The 22,440-nt window shown below is 46.8% G+C and overlaps 1 protein-coding gene across 1 annotated transcript; it reads left to right on the top strand.

Annotated features, from left to right (window-relative positions):
- Positions 1 to 5,405: 5,405 nt before the first annotated feature.
- On the top strand, positions 5,406 to 22,428 carry ITGA2B (integrin subunit alpha 2b). The gene is made up of 30 exons (XM_069076122.1): positions 5,406 to 6,309; positions 7,052 to 7,173; positions 7,355 to 7,452; positions 7,745 to 7,925; positions 8,102 to 8,151; positions 8,346 to 8,391; positions 8,870 to 8,998; positions 9,190 to 9,237; positions 9,413 to 9,456; positions 9,764 to 9,817; positions 9,989 to 10,041; positions 10,225 to 10,433; positions 10,536 to 10,718; positions 11,085 to 11,130; positions 11,511 to 11,621; positions 11,720 to 11,775; positions 11,887 to 12,038; positions 12,419 to 12,544; positions 12,715 to 12,782; positions 13,193 to 13,337; positions 13,475 to 13,567; positions 13,734 to 13,813; positions 14,787 to 14,867; positions 15,295 to 15,424; positions 15,598 to 15,750; positions 16,225 to 16,356; positions 17,670 to 17,783; positions 17,966 to 18,067; positions 18,279 to 18,398; positions 22,068 to 22,428. The coding sequence occupies exons 1-30, from the start codon at positions 6,122 to 6,124 to the stop codon at positions 22,122 to 22,124; spliced, it is 3,171 nt and encodes a 1,056-aa protein (XP_068932223.1). The 5' UTR covers positions 5,406 to 6,121; the 3' UTR covers positions 22,125 to 22,428.
- The last annotated feature ends 12 nt before the right edge of the window (positions 22,429 to 22,440 follow it).

Below are 22,440 nucleotides of genomic sequence, written 5' to 3'. Positions count from 1 at the left end.
TTTCATAATCTGGCCCCTCTTACCTAATTTTCATTACATTTCATTGGGATCCAAATTTTTCAGTCAGTTGACTCTTCACTGCCAAATGTGCTATTCACATTTCCTCCACTCCCTTGCTCTTCCTTTTCACCACCACATGTATACCCTTCCTCATTCTCACTGCCTAGCTGAATATCAGGGTTGGTAGGAATAGTTCTTTTACTCCAGTACCTTGCAACACCCATGAAAACCAATCCTACTGTCCTTGAAACAGTTCCATTAATGTAGGATTCACTATCAAGGGGACCTGTTCCATTGTTGAGTAGTAATCATTAGGCAGTTCTTCCTTAAACCGAGTCCAAAATGTCATATTGACTTAAACCCTGCCTCTCCTATTTGGAAAATGTCTTCTACATCCAATTCCACAAACATTGTGGGAAAAGCCATCTCCACTGGCAGGGTTCCCTTTCCATTCCCCATCTAGACTACTTAACTATTCATTCACATCCCTTGAAGGAGATTACCAGTCAGTTCCAACCAATGGAAGACCAGCCAGGAATCCCTGTGCCTTGCTCTGCTGCTGCTGCATCCTGAAGTCTTCCGTGTTCTCTGCCTCTATGCCCCGAAGATCCCTTTGGCACTGCCATTGAATCTTCTGATGTGCCCAGGTCCTTGATGTTAGCCTGCCTGCCCTCTTTAAGACTTTTAGACCTTTCCATCCTCCCTGCAACTAAACTTTGTTTTATGTATTGTCTCCCCCATAAAAACGTGTGCTCGTTGTGAGCAGGGACTATTCCAGTTTTTGTTTTTCCCAGTACTTAACCAGTAGTGCTTAATCAATCATACATACAATGAAAAAGTACTGGTTTTGAGTCCCAGTGCTGTTTGACTGTGTGTGTTTTTCCAGGCCTCAAGTTCATCTGTAAAATGATAACTATACATACCTTGTTGTTGTGAGAATCAAATAAAACACAATGCAAAATGCTCTATAAACTATTGTGATAGAAACAAGCTGTTAATTATTATGTACAAGGCACTGGTAATATAAACATGAAATAAGACAAACCCTTCCCTCTAGGAGCTTTTATACTCTTAATTGGAGGATAAAATCTGCAAATAATTGGTGAGGCAAAATATGTTCAGCAAAAAGAGATGTGCAGGCCGTGCCATGAGATTTTAGGATAGAAATCACTTTCATCTCAGGACTTTAGGGAAGGTTTTAATGTCTTGTTTGGGGAAGGGGTCTGGTTTGTAAGTCGTTTCAGTCACATCCAACTCTTAATGACGCCATTTGGGATTTTCTTGGCAAAAATACTGAGTGATTGGCCATTTCCTTCCCCAGCTTATTTTACAGATCAGGAAACTGAGACAAACAGGCTTAAGTTACTTGCCCGAGGTAACAGCTAATAAAGTCATATTTGAACTCAGGGAGAGGATCCTGCCAGCTGTAAAGTGGACTTCACAGGATGAAGCAGTACCGTCTCCTAAGAAGCTCAGAGAGAACCTTCATCTCATTACCTGTTTTCTCATCTACTCCTCAATGGTTAGCATATTCTCACCCCCTTTTACTCTCCCTATTCTAGTACTACTAGAAACTGCTGCTGAAGAAAAAAAGCCCTTCCCAGACCTTAACTATTCCCTTCATCATTCCCATCCAGTTCATGCCTACCTCAACAGTGTTTAAGTAAAAATCTGCCTACCTTTTTCACTTTGCCTCTGGAATGCCTGCTCCATTATCTTTTAATGCTTAGGCATTCACTGAGACCTGGCTCCCTCGTGATGATAATGTTTCCCAGAGTACTTCATATCTTCTTAAATCTATTTTATTTCCATGACCTATTTCTCCATTCCACCTTAACAAGACTCAGATGGTCATTCCTTTGATCTTGCCATCACTTGTGAATATACATACCTATTTCGTGATTATGAACTCCTAATGTACTTGTCTGACCATCTGTTCTATCTTTCTATATCTTATGAACTCAACCCCATTCTGTCTTCACTTTCTCAAGCCATCACCCCAGCAGTGGGTACAGTCCTTTACCATTCTCAACCCTTTGGTGAACCAGTTGAACTTGATAACCCCAACCCCAGATGACAAGCATCTTTTGCTACTTTTACTTATATGCTGCTGAATAGAGCTAGGGAGGTCACAAAACTGCCCGTTTGATTTTCTGCAAAATTATTAATGGCCTTTATTGCAACAAAGCACTTCTCTCCCTAATTGATGTTGTATTCTACTTTCAAAGGTGGCTGTTCCAAACATCTCTTCCTGCCTGTTACAACACTCCCTCACCACCGACCATCTCAGCTCAGGACCTTGCCTCATACTTGACCAAAAAGATTGAGGCCATTTGCTGAGAAAGTCCTCTTCTCTCCCCTTCTGATCTCCCATAATCTTCCTCAGAGTCTACAGTCTGATAAAAAGGAAGCCCTTCTACTTGACAAGACCAATATGTAACCTTGATTCTCTCCTTTTCCTTTTCCAGCAGATCATCCCCCACTATTGTCTTCAAACTATAACCCCATCTACTGGCTTCTCTCTTGATGTCTACAAACAAACCCAGGTCTCCCACATTCTTAAAAAGCCTCATGATCCTACTATTCCCCCATATTTTTTATCTCGATTAACACCTTCAAAAATCCATTTAAACTTTCTACTTTCTAAACTACAACCCGGCTTCTGGCCTTATTCAGTTGAAACTGCGTTTTAGTTTTATTTTAATAAAAATACTTTTAGTTTGATGGGAGGAAGCATTGAAAAATTAAAATAAGATGCTTGTAAACAAATATGCAGTCAAGAAAAACTAATTTCTGCATTGTCTGTGTCCAAAAAAGATTGTGTTCTGCACCAGCTCCACCGGTTCTATCAGGGTGTGGGTAGTATGTTTTAACATGGGTTCTTTGAAGTCATTTCACTGATAAGAGTTCTTAAGTTTTTATAAGTTCACTATCTTTACAGTGTTGTTATTGTGTAAATTGTTCTGCAGGTTCTCTCTTCACTCCGCACCTCTTTATATAAATTTTCCCAGCTTTCTCTGAAACCATCCCCTTCATTTTTTTTTTTACAATGAAATAGTATTCCATTATGTTCATATGATTTCTTCAGCCATTCCCCAATTGAAGGGCACCTTCTTAGTTTCCAGTTCTTTGTCACTATGGAAAGAGGTGCTAAAAAATATTGTTTGCACTTTATTTGCTCTCTTTGGGTTACTTGTAAATCACTGGTATCAATCAACTTAATAACTTTGGGGGGGGCATAGTTCTAAACCGCTTTGCAGAATGACTGGTCGGGACCAATTTTTAGCTTCACAAACAGGAAGGAGAAGAGAATAAGTACATATTGCTAGATCCTCACAACAACCCTTCCAAGATAGGAGCTATTATTTCTTCTTTTTATAGTTGAGAAAACCAAGAGTAGCTTTCCCAAGTTCACATAGCTTGCGTCCAAGGCCAGATATGAATTCATGTCTTCATGACTTTGGCCCCAATCTATCTAGTGCACTACTAAATTTAGATCAGTTTTTAAATGACTTCTTTTAATTGCCCACCAACCCAACCTTCCACCCCCAACTGAGAACACATAAAAAATAAAATCTATTGCTAACATGTTTAGTCAACCAAATTTCCTCATTGGCTGTTAAAAAAAGTCTCATTCTAAATTGAGTCCTTCAACCTATTCAGAAGGGTGGGTAGCATGTTTCATCATTAGTATTTCATTGCTAGTCCTTTGGAATCCTGGTTGGACATTACACTGCTAAAAACATGCCATAATAGTATTCTGTAATATTTATGTACCATAATTTGTTCATCCATTCCCCAGGTTATATACATATATAGTTAGATATAATCCCAGGTTAAGTTCCTGTCTTAAAATTAATGACCTCCAGGACTCAGCTCAGATGCCACCATCTGCAGAAGGGTTTTCCTGCCCTGTTCCCAATTGTGTCTTTTTATTTACATATTATCTTTCCCATTTGAATGTTAGCTCCTTGAGGAAAGAGCTGAATTTGCCTTTCAAACTCGAATGCAGGGATTTACCATTTATTAGTGGTAAAACCCAATGATGTAGCTTCCATCCCAACACTGTACTCTCCGACTCAGATCCCACTTCTTCCTTAACCACCTGTTCCATATTGGTCTCTGAATATTAGAGCATTTTTATGTGTTTTCCTCTCAATTTGACCTTTCATCATATATGCTTGTCTGTTACTGTGTCCCTTTTTTTGTAAGCTTTAAGTTTCCTCAGGGCAGGGTCTATCTTAATAGCAATTTTGTGTCCTCCATATTACTGGGTACATAAACAGTCTGGTATTAATAGAATTGAATTTTATGCTCAATAGAAGCAAACATGACTTGACCACCTGACCTGGTACACTAGGGAATTCATGGGGAGACTAAGGAAATAATCAAGTGGGAAAGGTTAATTAATCAGATGCCAGATATGGTATGTATTTTGAAGGCATGGGACAGGAAGGGGGAACAAATTAATTTTAAACTTGTTTTAGTTGTAGTCCATCATTACCAGCATGCACATGCCAGACTTGGTTTTATGTAATTTAAAGGGTTGCTGCCTTGAGGATTCACACATTCCCAGTGGAACACCACCATAACTATGAAATAAACACATAGATGGGATAAAAACCTCTTGTTTCATTAAGTGCATAAATAAAGGGAACCGGGAAGGGAATAGCATTTATGAAGAACCTACTGTGTCCCAGGCACTGGGCTGAGCACTTCACAAATACCTCATTTGATCCTCACAAGAATACTGTGAGGTTGATAGAATTATGGTTGTCCCCATTTTGCAGCTGAGGAAACTGAGGCAGAAAGGTTAAGTGACTTGCTATTAATTCTTTGTATGAATTTGAACTCGGGTCTTTGTGACTGCAGGCTCATTGGCACCACACAGCTACAGTCAGTGAATAGGGACAAGGAGGGGTAAGGTGGCTCTGGATTACACAGAATGCTTCCTGGAGCATGTGGTGTTTGAGGTGAATTCTACATACTCCACAAGGTGTCTGGTATGTGCCAAGCACTGTTAGGTATACTCTCTGTCCTAAAGGAGCTCTAGATTCTATTGGAAGGGTATAGCAAAAATAGAGATGATCAAAGAAAGTGTAGGTGCTACAGTGGATAGAGTAGAGCATGGAGTCAAGAAGACTCATCTTTCTGAATTCAGGTCTTACTAGCTGTGTGACCCCGGGCAAGTCACTTAATCTTGTTTGCCTCAGTTTTCTCTTCTCTCAGATGAGCTGGAGAAGGAAATGGCAAACCACTTCAGTATCTTGCCAAGAAAACCCCACATGGGGTCACAGAAAGTTGGACATGACTGAAACGACTGGACAACAAGAAGATATATAAAGTAATATCCAGGGGAAGGAACATGCCTGCTGTTCAGAACAGTCTCACAACAGAACTGGGGTCCCAGGTGGCATAGTGAGGGATGGGTATCTCTTCCTTGCCTCTGACCTTCCTCTTTGTTCTGCTTCCTTGGTTACTGCCATTTCTGTCCCCTGTACCCTTTTTCTATTTTTGGCAGGGCACTCTGAATGGCTTCCTTCACATTCCTATGTCACAGTGCTTCCACTTCACTCTAATTCAGCTGTACTGTCTCTTCTGCTGAGTGGCCGGAGGCCTCAGGCACTACTGCCCATGATTTGCTATGACCAGTCCACTAGATAAGAATTGAACGACCCCAACCCCACTTCCTTAGAGGAAACTGCAGAGCTGTGGTAACAATCATTGGTCATTAGAAGCAAGGAAACAGCTGCCACTGATATTACCCTGTTGTATCTGCCAGGCAAGGGGAGATGGTGGGGGAAGGGAAAGAAGTATTTTCTTCCTCCATTGGGGGAAAGTTAAGATCTTGCCCCCTAACCATAAGGTGCCACAGCTCCCAAGGGCCTCATTTCTGAATGCCATCCCAATACATTCATCCCCTGAGTGGTTTCCTCCACCTGCCTAGCCAGCAGACTCAATGGGCAGTGTCTAGAAATGTTGTCTCATCTCTGTCATTTAGTGAGTTATTTTGGGGGTCAGCTTGATAAGGAGCAGCTTCCTGAAATTGGCAGGGGTGGGGTGGAAGAAAAGAAAAACTTGTCTCAAAGAGCTCTATTCAAGGGGCCTCAGCAGGAGGAGGATGGTCAGCACTCAGTACCTGCTGCCTGCTCTGTGGCTCTTGGGATGGATTCAGCTTCTTCTGGTGCCTGGTGGTGTTGCCCCTGCCTGGGCCCTGAACCTGGATGCTGCACGGCCAGCCCTCTATGTGGGCCCCAATGGCAGCCACTTTGGATTTGCTCTGGATTTCTTTGAGGATGGTTATGGAGGGTGAGTCATGGGCCAAGGGAAACTAGGGAGGAGTGAGGACCCTGGACAGACCAGAGTAAGGACCGAGCTGTGTTGAGTACATCTACAGACATAAACCTTTAGGAACATTAGGGCAAAACAGACCGTCACCTGGGTCCCTCAAATCATCCACTCACCAATCCAGAGCCCGAAATTCTGCCTATCAGTTCATTCCATGGCATGAATGAAGTCTTTCTTTGTTAAAATTTCTCTATCTCTGGGAGAAAACCTACTTTTAATCCTTATTGAGCATTTGTGCCCCCAAAGGAAGGAGTTTGTATGATCCTTTCCAAAGGACTGAGTATAGGACAGATATAGTTTTATGTTGGTAGGAGGGAAGGGGTGGAAGTGGGGAAGCATTACAGACCCTATCTAGAAGGAGCAGACTTAAGTAAAGGGTTCTGGATGTGCTATGGTCATCGTGAAAGCAACCAGATACCTAAAGAGAATTCAGGCTGAGCAGACAAAAGGAACTAAAGACAGATTATTCTCCTGAGGGCTAGGCTAAGATTCCCAATGTGAAATCACACTCTCCCCAGCACACACCCAGTTGTAAGGTTTATCATCCCTAAAGTCAGACTTTCCCTCTTACATTACTATGAATCCCAGCCCCAGCCTCTCCCCACAATGATCAGTCTCACCTTCCTATCCCTGCGTCCCTTGGGTGATGCTGCCCAGATGACCTCAACTCGGGCGGGGTTGGGGGGGGCCTTTCTACTTGCAGCATTGGCATCGTGGTGGGAGCCCCACAGGCTGTAAGCCCTGAGGGGGAAGAGACTGGAGGTGTGTTCCTATGTCCCTGGGCAGCCCAGGGGAGTACCTGCCGCCCCCTAACCTTTGACCTCAGTGAGTCTTGGGCCCTGGACAGGAAGGGGATGGGGGAAGAGGGGGAATGGAAACAATAAAGGGGGAGGGAGGTTACTCCACTAGGAGAGAGGTCTTTGCCTGGGATGAAAGTAAGGCAGGCTGGAGAATCTATGGGAAGTGGTCCTTACCTCCAACCGATGTTCTGTCTTCTCCTTTCTAGAGGATCAGACCAGCAAGGTGGGCTCCATCACCTTCAAAAACTACAAAACCAAGCAGGGTCTTGGTGCATCCGTTGTCAGCTGGAAGGACAACATTGTGGTGGGCACTGGGCAAGCACGGGTCTTGAGTAGTATGGGGACCAGGCAGGCATGAAGTAGGGCATTGGACTGTCATGAAAGAGTTGGAGCTTGGGCATTGGATAGGCAGCAAATATGAAGACGCACATGATGGGCACACAGCAAACACCGGGCAGCTGTGGGCAGGAGAGGGGAGCAGGGAGGAAGGCAGAGCCAGGTCACAAGCCCCCCCGAGTGTGTGGGAGGCTTCGGGGAGGGGAATTCATGAGCGCCAGCCCAGCCCCAGGACCCTCTGTGGCCCGCCCCTCCCGCAGGCATGCGCTCCCTGGCAGCACTGGAACGCTATGGAGCCCACCGAGGAAGCCGGAAAGACCCCAGTCGGGAGCTGCTTCGTGGCCCACTCCAAGAGCGGCCGACGAGCAGAGTATGCGCCATGCCGGGAGAATGCCATGAACCAGCTCTATCTGGGGAACTACGTCTACCTGGGGAGCTACCGTGAGCCACTGCCCGTCCCCGAGACCCGCCCAGCCCCTCCCTCGGGGTACCCCCAGAAGTGACCACGCCCCTCTCCTTAGTCCTGCCCATTTGTGGTCGGGAGGGGCCTCCTAGAAACGTGAATAACTGACCTGACTCCTCTCTTTTTTACTCTTCCCCTTCTTATCTGTGTCCAGGCAGAGACTTGCGCTACTGCGAAATAGGGTTCAGTTCCACGATCACCCAGGTGAATGGCGGGTTCAGGGGCAGAAGACGAGAGAAATTAGAATTGGGGGGATGGGATTCAGAATGGTGCCCCAGGGCCAAGCAGCCCATCAGGAGAACTTACTAAATGTTTCCTAGATTTGAATTACTGAACTGGGGTGGGGGGAGTCTACTAGCCTGGAGGTTCCCTTCTCACCTTGTGTGCTTTCCTTTCAGTCTGGAGAGCTGGTTCTGGGGGCTCCTGGAGGCTACTATTTCATAGGTATCAGCCTTCCCCGATCAGTCCCTTCCCCTCCCATAATCAGCCCCACTCCCCTCTTTTTTTTTTCCTTAGCTAAATGGGAGTTTTTATTCAATAAATATAATCTGGCAAACTTGTAAAAGACATTAACTGACAGCTGTACAGTAAACAAGATGCATTAATTGACAATGTACAGAAAAATTTTTTGAAGGATTTCGTTACATAACCAACAGTGTCCAAGGTCCAACATTTGAACTACATATTGCTACAATGCACTTCCCCTCTTCAGCCTCCGATAACTTTTGAGGTTTTCCCCAATGTCCCCCAGGAAAGACAGATGTCAGAACACCATCCTTGGCACCCCGAATGACTGGAATGAGAACGTCACCCTGACCCACAATGCATCATCACCCCAGTCCTGGGCTGGGTCTTTGGACTGAGGAATGATGCAGGGAAAAGGCCTCACTGACCCTAGACCAAACCATCTTCCACTCACCAGGTCTGCTAGCCCGGGCTCAGCTTTCCGACATTATGTCCAGCTATACCCCGTCCTCACTTCTCTGGACTGTGCCTTCCCAGCAACTGAGCAAGGACGTCTTTACGCCTGAGCACCGAGATGCCTACCGGGGTATTGCATCCCTTCCTCATTCCCCAACCCATCGTCATCTGCCTGGATAATTCCTGCTCCCATCATCTTGCCTGCACTCACCTAATCCCTCCTTTTATCACTTCTTCCTTTTGTCCTTGGACCTTAGCCTTTTCTCCTGGGTGAGGGGGTGGAGGAGTGGTGCCCTGTCAATGAATGCTCCCTGTCCACAGGGTACTCGGTGGCTGTGGGAGAATTTAATGAAAACCCTAAAGATACAGGTAAGACAGTTCCATCCACCCAGGGGTTCTGCTTGAGAACAGGGAGGTAGCCCTGAGAGGGAGGCATTTCCAAGCTCCTGAGATATAAAGGGAAAATTCTAGATAAGTGGCCCTTATGGACCCAGGGTAAAGAGTTTTCTACAATTTGCTCAGGGGTTGGCTTATTCTTCTCCAGAATATGTACTGGGTACCCCTAACTGGAGTACGACGCTGGGGGCGGTGAGTTTCTCAGTCTTCCTAATTCCATCACCATTGCTCTGCCCTGCCCCCACCAACTCAGTTCCCAGGTCCTCTCAATCCACAACTCCAGAATGACCTTTCCTAAAGTGCCTTTCCCTTTCCCCTCTCTCATTGCCAGACCATCCCCCAGTGGGACCAGTGGTTAAGGGAATCCCTCATGATTGGCTGGGTTACCCACAATGGGGCCAGTAGTCAAAAGGACCCTTTATGATTCCTGCCAAGCCCCTAGGTTCCCCAGACACCCACCCCTGTCTCTAGTGGAACTGAGACCTCGCCCTCCCCACAGGTGGAGATTTTTTACCAGAATCACAGCACCCTGCATGTTCTTCAAGGAGATCAGGTTGGGGGAAGATGAAGTCTGGGTGGGGCGGGAGGGATTTGAACTACAGGAGAAGGCATCCCATTCGTGGATGAGAGGGGCTTTGCCTATCTATTTTGAGGACTATCTGAATTGCCCTGAGTTGGAAAAAGGAGATAGAAACCCTGCAATGTAATACACATCTCCCTACAGGTCGCATCGTACTTTGGGCACACAGTGGCTGTGACTGACATCAACAGGGATGGGTGAGGAGTGTTGAAATCCCACTGTGGGGAAGCATCCTACTGGGCATTATGATACCTAGCCCTTCAAAAGTCTGGCGCCTCCAAATGAGACCAGGACTGAGTTCAGATTCTTCCCACAGCCCCTTGCTAGGGTTGGTATCCCATCTTCCTCCTCTTTGGGGTGACAATCACATCATTTAACAGGAGAGATGACCTGCTGGTGGGTGCCCCACTCTTCATGGAGCAGAGAGCCAATCGAAAGCTGGCAGAGGTAGGACGAGTGTACGTCTACCTGCAGCTGAGAACCCCACATACTCTGGGCAACCCTAAGCATCTTACTGGCACGGAGTTATATGGGCGTTTTGGCTCAGCTATTGCTCCTCTTGGTGATCTGGACCAGGATGGGTACAATGGTGAGGTCAAGGGCACAAGGAGGAGGAGGAGGAGGAATAGACCTGGGGTTCTGAGGGTGCTGGATGAAGAGGCATAATGACTGCTCCTCTTTCCTTTCTCAGATATAGCAGTAGGTGCCCCATTTGGTGGGCCCAATGGAAGGGGCCGAGTGTTTATATTCCGGGGACAGGATGAGGGCCTGAGCCCACGCCCATCACAGGTTCTAGATAGCCCTTTCCACCGAGGTTCCGGCTTTGGCTTTGCCCTGAAAGGGGCCACAGACATTGATGCTAATGGATACCCAGGTACCTGCCCTGTTCCTTCCTAGGCAGCCCCCATTCTAATCTAGTGTGGCCATTCTTGGGACAGACCCAAACTGGGTGGGAGAATTCTTCAGATATTGCCTCCCAATGCCAGGGAAATCTTTCTATCCTGGTGCCCACATCTAGATCTCCTATTTCATGGTCTCCAGACCTCTTCCTTTCCCCTTCTTTGATCTAAGCTGAATCTACATCTGGATCCCTAATTATTCAGCTTTATTAGCCCAAATTTCCATGAGGGAGGACAAGAGTAAACAAAGAGGAATCTATGGCTTCTAAGCTAATGATGGAGGGAGGACACGGTCTGACATGCAGTATTTTCATTTCTGACTCTACTTCCTGTGCCCACAGACCTGCTGGTGGGGGCATTTGGAGCCAGCCAAGTGGCCATATATAGGTGAGCATTGGCATTGAGCAGTTCCCATGAGGTATCTCTGTGGCCCCCTTGAGAAGTATATGTTTACAGGGACCACATTAAAGCAGAGGTAAAGAGGTATGTGAATTACATGGTGGTACAGTGGATAAAGCGTCAGACCTTGAGTCAGGAAGACTTGAGTTCAAATTTGACTTCAGACACCTACTAGCAGTGTGACCCTGGACATGTCACTTCACCTTGTTTTCCTCAGTTTCCTAATCTGTAGAATTAGCTGGAGAATGAAATGGCAAACCACTTCAGTATCTTTGCCAAGAAAACCCCAAATGGGGTCACAAAGAGTCAGACATGACTGAAAAACAACTAACCAACAGAGGCCTACGAGTCTGCTGCATCTTCCCTAGGGCCCAGCCTGTGGTGTTGGCCGCTGTCCAGTTACTGGTGCCAGAGGTACTGAACCCAGCTGTGAAGAACTGCGATCTTCCCAACCCAAAGACCACAGTTGCAGTCAGCTGGTGAGGAGGAGAGGGTACAGATATGGGCTCCTTGAGAGTGAAGAGCTAAGCTTTTACCTAAGGACCTCAATGCTTAAAGAATCCTTTTTTCCTCCTAGTTTCAATATCCAGATGTGCACAAGCATCAGTGGGCACAACATCCCAAAGAAGCTTCGTGAGTAGCACCGCCCAGGTTTAGGGAGCACAGGTCTGGGCACGCCTGGTGGGCTTGTCTAAACTGGTGTTAGCTCACCTCTCCCTCTCCTCCCCTTTCTTGTGTGCCCAGGTATAAATGCCGAGCTGCAGCTAGACCGGTTGAAACCACGACAAGGTCGGCGGGTGCTTTTGCTGGGTTCTCTGCAATCAAGCACCACTCTAGAATTAGAGCTAAGCAGTGAACATGTCCCTATCTGCCATGATGCCAAGGCCTTCTTGCGGGTAGAGTAGGGGGCAGGATTGGGATTAACAGTGTCAGAAGTTTAAAGAGCACCAGGCCAAATACGAGAAAAATAAGATATTTATGTAGGATACAGTTCCAGAATGACATTACACTGATGCCCACTAGAGAATTTCAGTTGGTGTTAAATTGTGGCAAGATGCTGTAATAGCAGCTTAAAAATATCTAATGCCTAATTCTTGACATTGCCATGACTATTACTGAGCTCTTCTTCCCTGGCTCCCATGACTCCTGGTAGTGAAGAATGGGATTGGTGAGGTAAGGGGAGGTGGGAATTTCCAGGTGAAGGACTGAGACTGAAGGAATCTCTGATGTGTGTATGGCAGGAAGGTACTCACCACTCCCATTATCTCACCTTCAGGATGAGGCTGAATTCCGGGACAAACTGAGCCCCATTGTGCTCAGTCTTAATGTGTCCCTAAAGAACGAGCGGGCTGGAGGCTCCCTACCCCTTGTCCTGAATGGAGACACTCATGTACAGCAGCAGGTAAGGGGAGAGTCAGCCTGGCAGCCAACTTGGAACTTGGGGAAGGAGGTGGTAGAGGAGAGTGATGAAGAGACTGAGGTTGCCAGTCAATGTTGGGGGTAATGGGGTAAAAGGAGTAGAATGGGAAAATTATTTGGTCCAAACTCCTGATCTGCCAACTTGCCCTCTAGACTCGCATCATACTGGACTGTGGGAAAGATGACCTATGCGTGCCCCAGTTACAACTCAATGCCAATGTGTGAGCAGGCCCTTTCCCCTCCCCAGTCTGATAACCTTGTTAGTTAGGTCTTTGCCCCTTTCCTCCCGCTATGACCTGGGATCAACAATCACTCAGCATCTCTGGCCTTCAGTTTTCTCATCTTACCAGTGAGAATTCAATTTGATGAATAACTGAAGAAAAGCAGGCATGCCAGACAAAACGAGTCCGTTCCAGCTCCAAGCTGTGATTTTCTGAATCCTGTTAGCTCTGTTTCCAACTCTCTCCATCTTCCCTATCGCTTCCCAATGCCCACATTCCCTGTGCCCAATCTCCATATCCTTGTCCCTCCCACACTATGGGTGGCATCTGTACCCCACCCCATCTACATGATACTCTAACCCCTTGGCTGGCCCATGCCGGCAGCTTTCCTCTTAATGGGCTTCTTCCAGGAAAGGTTCACTCTTCATCGGGGCAGACAATGTGCTGGAGCTTCGAGTGAATGCCTCCAATGAGGGGGAGGGTGCCTATGAGGCTGAGCTGGCCGTACATCTACCCCAAGGCGCCCACTTCATGCAGGCCCTGAGTGACATCAAGGTGAGGGCATCTGATGCTGCTTCTGCCCTTCTCAGGCACTGAGGGTCACTCTCAGCTTGAAAGATATTTCCTATTCTGTGTTGCTGGCCCCAAATGGTGCCCATGAATTCAAATCCCTCCCTTCCTCCCCTATACAGAACTTTGAGAAACTACTTTGTATCCAGAAGAAGGAGAATGAGAGTCAGTTAGTTCTGTGTGAACTGGGCAACCCCATGAAGAAGGATGCCAGGGTAAAGGGGCATGGCCTGGCCTGGTTGCAGGAGAATGCCTGAAGGGGGGGAGGAGAGAAGAACGGGGGAGTCTGTGCCACAAACCAGTGTCCTAAAGCATTTAACCTTTAGGCTGGAATGGGGGACAAGGAGTATCCCTGACCATGCCCCTTCTTTGCCTTTCCAGATGGGAATCCTGATGCTGGTGAGTGTGGGAAACCTGGAAGAAGCTGGGGACAGCGTCTCCTTTACGCTGCAGATTAAGAGGTAATGGGGACAGGATTGCACATGTATGAATTATATCGGATTGCTTACTGTCTCAGGGAGGGGAGAGGGAAGGGAGGGAGGGCTAGAATTCAGAACTCAAAATTAAAAAAAAATGTTTAAAATTGTTTTAACATATAATGAGGAGAGAACAAAATATATTAAATTTTTTAAAAAAGAGATGAGGCTACATCCACATCTTCATCCCCTCAAATTGGAACATTACTGACATATTCATCTAAAAGAGCTTCTAGAGGTCACAAGATGTTGGTGTTAGGAGGGACCTTAGGTCCAGTTCAAGCCCCTCATTTTACAGATGAGGAAGTTTATGCCCAGGGAGTATGTGACCTAAGGTCACATGGGCAGGATTAGAATTTGGGTCTCCTATGTCCAAATTCAGTACTTTTTCTTCTGCCATGCCACCTCATCTCATTCAGCTCCCTACTCCCAGGCAAGAAGGCTAATCTACAATCTAATTTACTTTCTCCAAGGAAAAAGTTAATTTGGGGTGGCTAGGTGGTGCAGTGAGTAGAGTACTGGACCTGAAGTTAGGAGGACCTGAGTTCAAATTGGACCTTAGACATTTAACACTTTAGCGAGCTGTGTGACCTTGGGCAAGTCACTTACCCTAAATGCCTTGCCTTCCCCACCTCCCTCCAAAAAAGAAAAGAAAAGAAAAGAAGAGAAAAGAAAAAAGAAAAAGTTAATTCCTTTGTTTCCCAGGGACAGGTTTTAGGGTCTCCCAGGAATCAAAGTTTAAACCCATTTCTACAGGCTATAGGATTGGTTAAGTCCATCTGTGCTCTTAGTCACCTGTGACTACAGAGCCTCCAACCTCAGAGAAGCCAGATGTGTCCCCAGGGGAAGCTCAGTCCTAGTTCTTTCATCACCACAAGGCCCCTGCAGCACCCCAGGCTGGGGCATCTTCCATTCCTGTCTTCCTCCCCTCATCTCCATTCTTCCTCTTCCTCAACAGCAAGAATAGTCAAAATCCCAACAGTGAAGCTTTTCGACTGGAGGTCCCAGTCAAGGCCAAAGCCCAAGTGGACCTATTTGGGTGAGGGGGCTGAGTCTGGGGAAGGAGACATTGGGTCTTTGAAGGAGAGGGAAAGCTGCTGATGGGGGAGGGCATTCCTGACTGGAATGGGAGAAAGGGAGTTCGAGGGACAGAGGAGGTGGAATGGGATGGATAGGAGGGAGGGGGTGTAATAGAAGGGAGGGGGATAGAATGGAAAGGAATAGGAGGGAGAGGAATGGAATAGAAGGGAGAGGGATGGAATGGGATGGAATGGGAGAGAGGGAGTGGATCATGGGAAAGAGGAGTCAAAATGGGAAAGAGGAAGATGGAATGGGAGGGAGGGGATGGATTAGAAGGGAGCGGATGGAATGGGGCAGAATGGGAGGGGAGATGGGATGGAAGGGGGATGGAATGAGATGAAAGGATAATATGTGCAGAAGAAGGAGGGGGCCCTGGTATCTGGCAGGAACTCTTTCCCAGCTTCTGTGGTGCTCTCCCCACCCCCTGAGGACTCCCAGGGGAATGAGGACCTAGCAACTGTAGACTGGAGTACCTACCAGATGAAAGATACTTCCAAGGTGGAACATGCATTTGAGGTATGAAGCAGCTGGGTAGAATGTGGGCTCAGCATGGGCTGGAAAAAAATAATCTCCTGTGACTTCGAGCCCTGGTGCTATTTGACTTGTGGTCTCCCAGGTTTGGATGAAAAGGGGTGAGGGGGGTTCAGGGTGATCCCCATGTTTGACTCCCTTTCTTCCTCTTCCCCAAGCTGCACAACCAGGGTCCAGGGACAGTGACTAGGCTTCAGCTTTGGATAGGCTTCCCTAGCCATTCCCAGACTGATGACCTGCTCTATGTACTGGATGTTCAGGCCCAAGGGGGCCTCCAGTGCTCTGCTCATCCTCCCCCCAATCCCCTCAATGTAAGAATCTGCAAGGATGGCAGGGTAGGGTAGGGGGTGAGGTGGGAAACTGGTGGGTAGAGAAGGGAAATCCCTGGGGGCTAAGTCAGGGTAGATTGGAGTGATCAAGGGAGCCTTGGGGTCAAGCAGAAAGTAGTCAAAGTAAAGGAAAAAAAGGAAAGATGGAAAGAAGGAAGGGGAAGGAGGGCCAGGATGACTGTCCCAGAATGCTGAAAGAAGCATCAGAGGTCATGTAGTCCAAGAATGCTTTATATAACACAACAACCATATACAAGGGGCCAGGGGAGATTTGAGGAGAGGGACAAAACTTCTCTTGAACTTGAGTAGGGAAAAGTGAGGGAGGAAGCAGCGTTCAGGTTGGGAGTGGGAAGCCTCAGGGTAAGGATGTGGAAGGGGAGATGGGAGCATTCCTATCTAGGGAGATTAGGAAAGACTGTTCAGCATCTGAGGACATCCATGCTTTTACCTCTGCAGCTGAAAGCTGAGCAACCTGCCCCTGCTCCTAGCTCCAGCCCCACCCACCCTTTCCAGCATGAACGAGAGAAGAGGAATGTTTTTACCCCGGAGCTCCTAGGGGCCTCTGGGCTCCAAGAACCAATAGTCCTGGTGAGCTGTCTGAGGCAGGATTTGAACTCAGGTCCTTCTGACTCCAGAGCCATTGCTCTATTCACTACGCCACCTGGCTGCCCCCCACCATTGGTTTTGAGCAGCCTTTCCCCCCAGTGTATCTAATGATGACGACCTGTATATGTGTTGTGACCCTCCACTGGGTATAGGGTCTAGGTGGTCTGGGCTCCCCATGTAAGACCTGGGAACTCCATGAATGGAAAATGGGTTGGGATGGAGGAGCTGGGGAAAGGAGACCAATAAATACTTATTGAGGACTCTGGATTTGGCGTCAGAGGACCTGGAATCAAATCTAGACCCTGCTCCTTATTATCTGTGTGATCTTGGACAAGTCACATCTCTCTAGGTCTCAGTTTCCCCATCTATAAAACCAATGGGTTGGAATGTTGTTTCAATTGTGTCTAACTCTTCCTGATCCCATTTGGGGTTTTCTTGGCAAAGATACAGGAGTGGTTCACCATTTCCTTTTCCAACTCATTTTACAAATGAGGAGACTGAGGCAAATAGGGTAAAGTGACTTGCCCAAGGTCACATAACTAGGAAGTATCTGAGGCCAGATTTGAACTCGGGTCCTCCTGACTCTAGGCCCAGTGCTCTATCCACTACACTTCCTAGCTTCCCTAATGGATTAGAAGAGACGAATTTTAATGTCCTAGCCTCTACTTTTGAGTAATTTGTCCTGTGTAAACTTTTTCTGTGTAAGGCATTTTGTTGTTTGTTTGGTTTTTTGCCCCCTTTTTGGAGGGCAATTGGGGTTAAGTGACTTGCCCAAGGTCACATGGCTAATTTTTGTGTTGTGTCTGAGGCCAGATTTGAACTGAGGTCCTCCTGACTCCAGGGCCAGTGCTCTATTCACTGTGCCACCTAGCCACCCCTGTGTGTAAGGTATTTTGAAAGAAACAAAGGGGTTTTAACACGTGTGTGTGTCTCTCTCACATACACACACAGAGGAGTATGTAAAGTCAGCATGGATAGACTTCTGGGCTTGAAGTCAGAAAGACTAAGCTTTATCTTCCACCTTAGACATTTATTATGCGACCTTGAGCCAATCACTTCTCAGCATTTTCTTAACCTCAGTGTTTATCTGTAGAATGGGGATAACAATACCACTCGCCTTACGAGAATGTTGTGATGTTCAAGGGTGATAATGTCCATTGAGGGGTCAGCAAACCTTATAAGGCTACATACAATAGCAAGTCTATCAGATGTGATGAGCTCCCTCATTTTCTGGCTGGTGAGGGAGGGGGCAGGGAGCAGGGGGTAACCTGATGGGCTGGCGATATCCCTGGCAGGACTGCAATACTTGGCCTTGCACCTGGGTGGAGTGTGAGCTGAAGCAGATGGAGCGAGGCCAGCGGGCCATGGTCACCATATCCACAATTCTATGGATGCCTAGTCTTCTCAAGGTACTGAGGGTGGTAGCCAAGAGGGCAGGGGACCAGCCCTGTATTGCTGGGATCCTGGGGAGATCATGGGTTATGTACATGAGATGTATTTATGTGTGGATATAGGTTAGTGTACTCAGATTCATGCTTCGTGACAGTATTTCCTTACCCCCACCTTCCCTCCTTCACCCTCTCCCCACCAGAGGCCCTTGGAGCAGTTTATCCTGAAGTCTAAAGCCTGGTTCAATGTCTCTGGGCTGCCTTACAATGTGCCTGCTGAGAGCCTGCCTCATGGAAATGTTGTGGTTGGTTCAGGAGGGTGGGATTGTAGCAACTAGGGCTGAAGGGATGGGGAGGAGGTAGGGACCAGGCACCCCGTCCTTGACACAGAGAGTGGTGGGGGACACATTCACCCATACATGAAATAAAGGGCAGACCACCATGCTGGGGACCACTAGGCCACTGACCCATCTGGAGAGGTGTTTCTGAAATGCAGCTGGGGGGTTGTCCACCCAGGTGGAGACCAAGCTGCTTCGAGTACGCCTGGAAGAAATGGAGATTCCCACCTGGTGGGTGGTCGTGGGCGTGATGGGTGGTCTACTTTTGCTGGCCTTGCTCATCCTTGTAATGTGGAAGGTAAGGGCACGAGGTGGGCTGAGATCCAGAAGAGGAGGGGCAAGGATAACCCTCTGGTCTGGTCTTACTGTTGTGGGAGCAAGCAGCCACCCAGTTATGTGGGATGAGATCTGAGAAGATCCACTGCCCCCAAAGACTTCTCACAACCTGGGGATGCTGTGCCCAAGGCTCCTTCCTTTGAAATAAGTGTTGTTTTCTCCTGGTAATCCCTTAAATCCCCATGAGGGGGAGGGAGAGGAGAAGGGGACACAGTTATGCCAAGTTATCAATACCTTCATATGAATGAATGAAGAATAGATACCAGGGTTTTTTTTCTTTCTTATCCTCTGTTATTCACTTTTGCTGTTGAATTGGCTTATTGGGGCCATCCCAGGGCATGTGTATTGTTTCCCTGGAGTCTTATGTTGTTGTTCAGTCCTGTAGTCATGTCTCATTCTTTGTGACCCCATTCGGGGCTTTCTTGGTAGAGATATTAGAGTGGTTTACCATTTCTTTCTCCTGCTCATTTCACAGATGAGAAAACTGAGGCAATCAGGGTTAAGTAACTTCCCCAGGGACACACAACTAGTAGATGTCTGAGGCCTAATTTGACCTCTGGAAGATGTCTTCCTGAATATAGTCCCAGCACTCTGTGCACTATGGCGCCACCTAGCTGTTCTATTTTTTTATTTATTTAGTAAGGGTTTAAATAAATGCTTGTGGACAACTGACACCATGGGTGGGTGGGAGTGGGGAGAACTGGACCAATCAGAAAACACTTTGCACCTCAAAGGGTAAAATAATTTTCAGTCAGCCAATAAACATTTATTAAGCACCTACTGTGTACCAGACACTGTACTAAGCTTTGTAGATACAAAGAAAGACAAAAGACAAGTTATGTACAGGACAAAATGGCGATCATCCACAGAGGGGCAGCTGGGTGGCACGGTGAATAGAGCAGCAGCCCTGGAGTCAGGAGGCCCTGAGTTCAAATCCGGCCGCAGACACTTAATAGGTACTAGCTGTGTGACCTTGGGCAAGTCACTTAACCCCAATTGTCTTGCATCAAAAAAAATTTTTTTAGAAGAAATAATCCACAGAAGGGAGACACTAGAATTAAGAGGCATTGGAAAAGGTGGGGTTTTTAGCTGGGATTTGAAGGAAGTCAAGGAAACCAGGAGGCAGAGATGAGGAGGGAGGGCATGGGGAACAGCCGAGGAAAATGTTGTTGTTCAGTCATTTCAATCATGTCTGACTCTTCATGACCCCGTCTGGGGTTTTAATGGTGCGCCATTTCTTCTCCAGCTCATTTTACAGAGGAGGAAACTGAGGGAAATGGGGGTAAGTTCCTTGCCCAGGGTCACACAAGTGAGTATGTGTCTGAGGCCAGATTTGAACTCAGAAAGAGGAGTCTTCCTGACTCCAGGCCTGGCACTGTCTCCACTCCCCAGTCAGAAGATGAAGTTTCTTGTTCAAGTTGCAGAAAGTAGGCCAGTGTCACTGAATCACAGGGTAGGGCATAAGGTATAAGAAGACTGGAAAGGAGGAGGGATGGCAGGTTATGAAAAGGCTTCAAAGCTATACAGAGGGTTTTATATTTATTGCTGGAAGCTATAGAAAGTCAGGAACCACTAGAGTTTACCGAACAGTGATGGGGTAAGACCATCTACTCTTTAGGAAGATCGCTTGATCGTCTTGATCACTGAGCAGAAGAGGGATGGAGTGGGGAGAGACTTTAGACAGGGAGACCAACTAGAAGGTCATTGCAATGATCCAGCCATGAGGTGGCGAGTGCCTGCACCAGCATGGTGGCAGGGTCAGAGGGCAGAAGGGGGGCAGATGCAGGAGATGTCTTAGAGGTAAAACCAACAGCTTTGGTGACAGATTGGATTTAGGAATGAGAATGAGCAGTTGAGGATGGCACCTAGTTGGTGAGCCTGGGTGGCTGGAAGAATGGTGGGCCCCTTGACGGCAAAAGGGAGAGTTTGGGGGAAAAGATAATGAGTTCAGTTTTGAATAAGTTGAGTTAAAGATGTTTGTTGGACATCCAGTTTCAGATATCTAATAAGAGGTTTGATACCAGAAGTCAGGAGAGAGGTTAGAGTGAGGTGAATAGATTTGAGAGTCATCAGCATAGAAATGACCATGGAATCCGGAGGAGCTGATGAGGGCACTAAGTGAAATATTGTAGATGTAGAAGAGCACCCAGGACAGGGTGCTGTAGAATACCCACTGTAATGAGGGAGGATCTGGAGGAAGGTTCAGCAAAGGAGGCGGAGAAGAGCAAGCAGATGGGTAGGACAACCAGGAGAGTGTGGTGAGACAAAGTAGATTATGTTTTATATACATACACATGTGTCTATGTGCATGTGTAGTGTGTGTGGTGTGTACATACACGTATGTGCATGTGTGCCGTGTGCATGCAGAAATGTGTGTATACGTGCATATATGTGTGTCTGTGTAGATATGTGAACTGTATGTAGAAATTATGCATAGTGTATATGCATGTGTATATGTGTGCCTATATGTATTATATCTATGTGTGTATGTGTAATGTGTATACGTGTAAATGCACGTGTATGTGCATATACATGCATGTCTATGCACACACATGTATGTATAGTGTGTATGTGTGTGGATATGTTTGTGTGTGTGCATATGCATGTGTGTATGAATATATGTGTATGTATGTATATATGTACATTTATATATATCTGAAAACTCCTTGAGCTTGAGCATACGGCTTTTTTTTTTTTAACATTTTCTCTGTATCCTGGCCTGGTACACAGTAACACTTAGTAAATATTTGTTGATTCTTTGATTGAAAGTAATGAAAAGGGGGAAAGGGATAAGTGAGCAAAAGTGACTTTGGCCCATTTTCCAGTTTTGCTGAGGGTCTGGTAGGGCAGGGGCCACTAGGTGGTGCCAAAGTGCACAGAATTCAGGGCCTGGAGTCAGAAAGACACCTGCACGAGTTCAGATGTGACCTCAAACACTAGCTGTGTGACCCTGGGCAAGTCACTTAACATTGTTTGCCTCAGTTTCCTCATCTGTAAAATGAGCTAAAGAAATGGCAAATCACTCCAGTACCTTTGCCAAGAAAACTCCAAATGGGGTCATGGAGAGTCAGACACAACTGAATAACAAATGACAGGGCATGGGTGAGTGGGAGGAATGGTGGAGACAGAATTAAAAGGGCAGTTAGGGTGCAGATTCTTCCATTTTCTATTCCTTCTGTCGTTTATGCTGTATTTAAAATCTCAGAATGGGTGCTTGAAAGTAGGCTGTAGATATTAACTACATCAAAGAAAACATGGCCCTCTGAGAGCTCCCAAGACCATGGACCCACCTAGAATCTCTATTTTCTTGTTTCCCTTCCCCTTGAGAGGCAGCAGGAGGACAAGAGGCGCTAGACCTGGGTTTGAATATCAACTCTGCTGAGACCTTGGGTAGCTCACCTCCCCTGACTAAGCCTCACTTTCCTAACCAGTGAAGCAATAATTGTACTCAATGACCTGTCAGGTTGCTTTAAATCTGCAACCCGCAGGCCCAATTTCTTGACTTGAATCTGAACCAGCCCCTCTCTGCACCTCTTCTCCCTCTTCTATAAAATGTTGGATGTTGGAATAGCTGGTCTCTGAGTCTGAATATTTGATGATTCTATTCTCTGCTCCTTCCTTGCTTTCCCAGGTTGGCTTCTTCAAAAGGAATCGCCCACCCCTAGAAGAAGAGGAAGAAGAGGAATAAAAAGAGGACTAGATAAATACTTCCTTGCCTCCCTCCCTCCTACTCTGAAGGAAGGCCTGTTCTCTTACTTGGGTTTGTTGCCCATGTTGCCCTTCCTTCTCTCCACTGGCTTTATCTACCTGCCCCTGATCCCTAAAGCCACACTTTGTGTGTGTGGAGGGTGAGGGAGGGAAGGCACAGTTGAACCTGGCCAAGCACTCCCAAATCCCAGGCTTCTCTAGCTCTTCTCACTCTGACACAGATCCTTCTGATTTTGTCATGATGCCCAGAAAAATGAACCCCAATAAATGAATCTGACACTATATCCCATATGGTT

The sequence above is a fragment of the Petaurus breviceps genome, unplaced genomic scaffold (assembly GCF_028583685.1).
Source record: "Petaurus breviceps papuanus isolate PSGF00001 unplaced genomic scaffold, PetGlider_PUasm1.0 90925, whole genome shotgun sequence".
NCBI lineage: Eukaryota > Metazoa > Chordata > Mammalia > Diprotodontia > Petauridae > Petaurus > Petaurus breviceps.
This window is presented reverse-complemented; position numbering and strand designations above follow the sequence as displayed.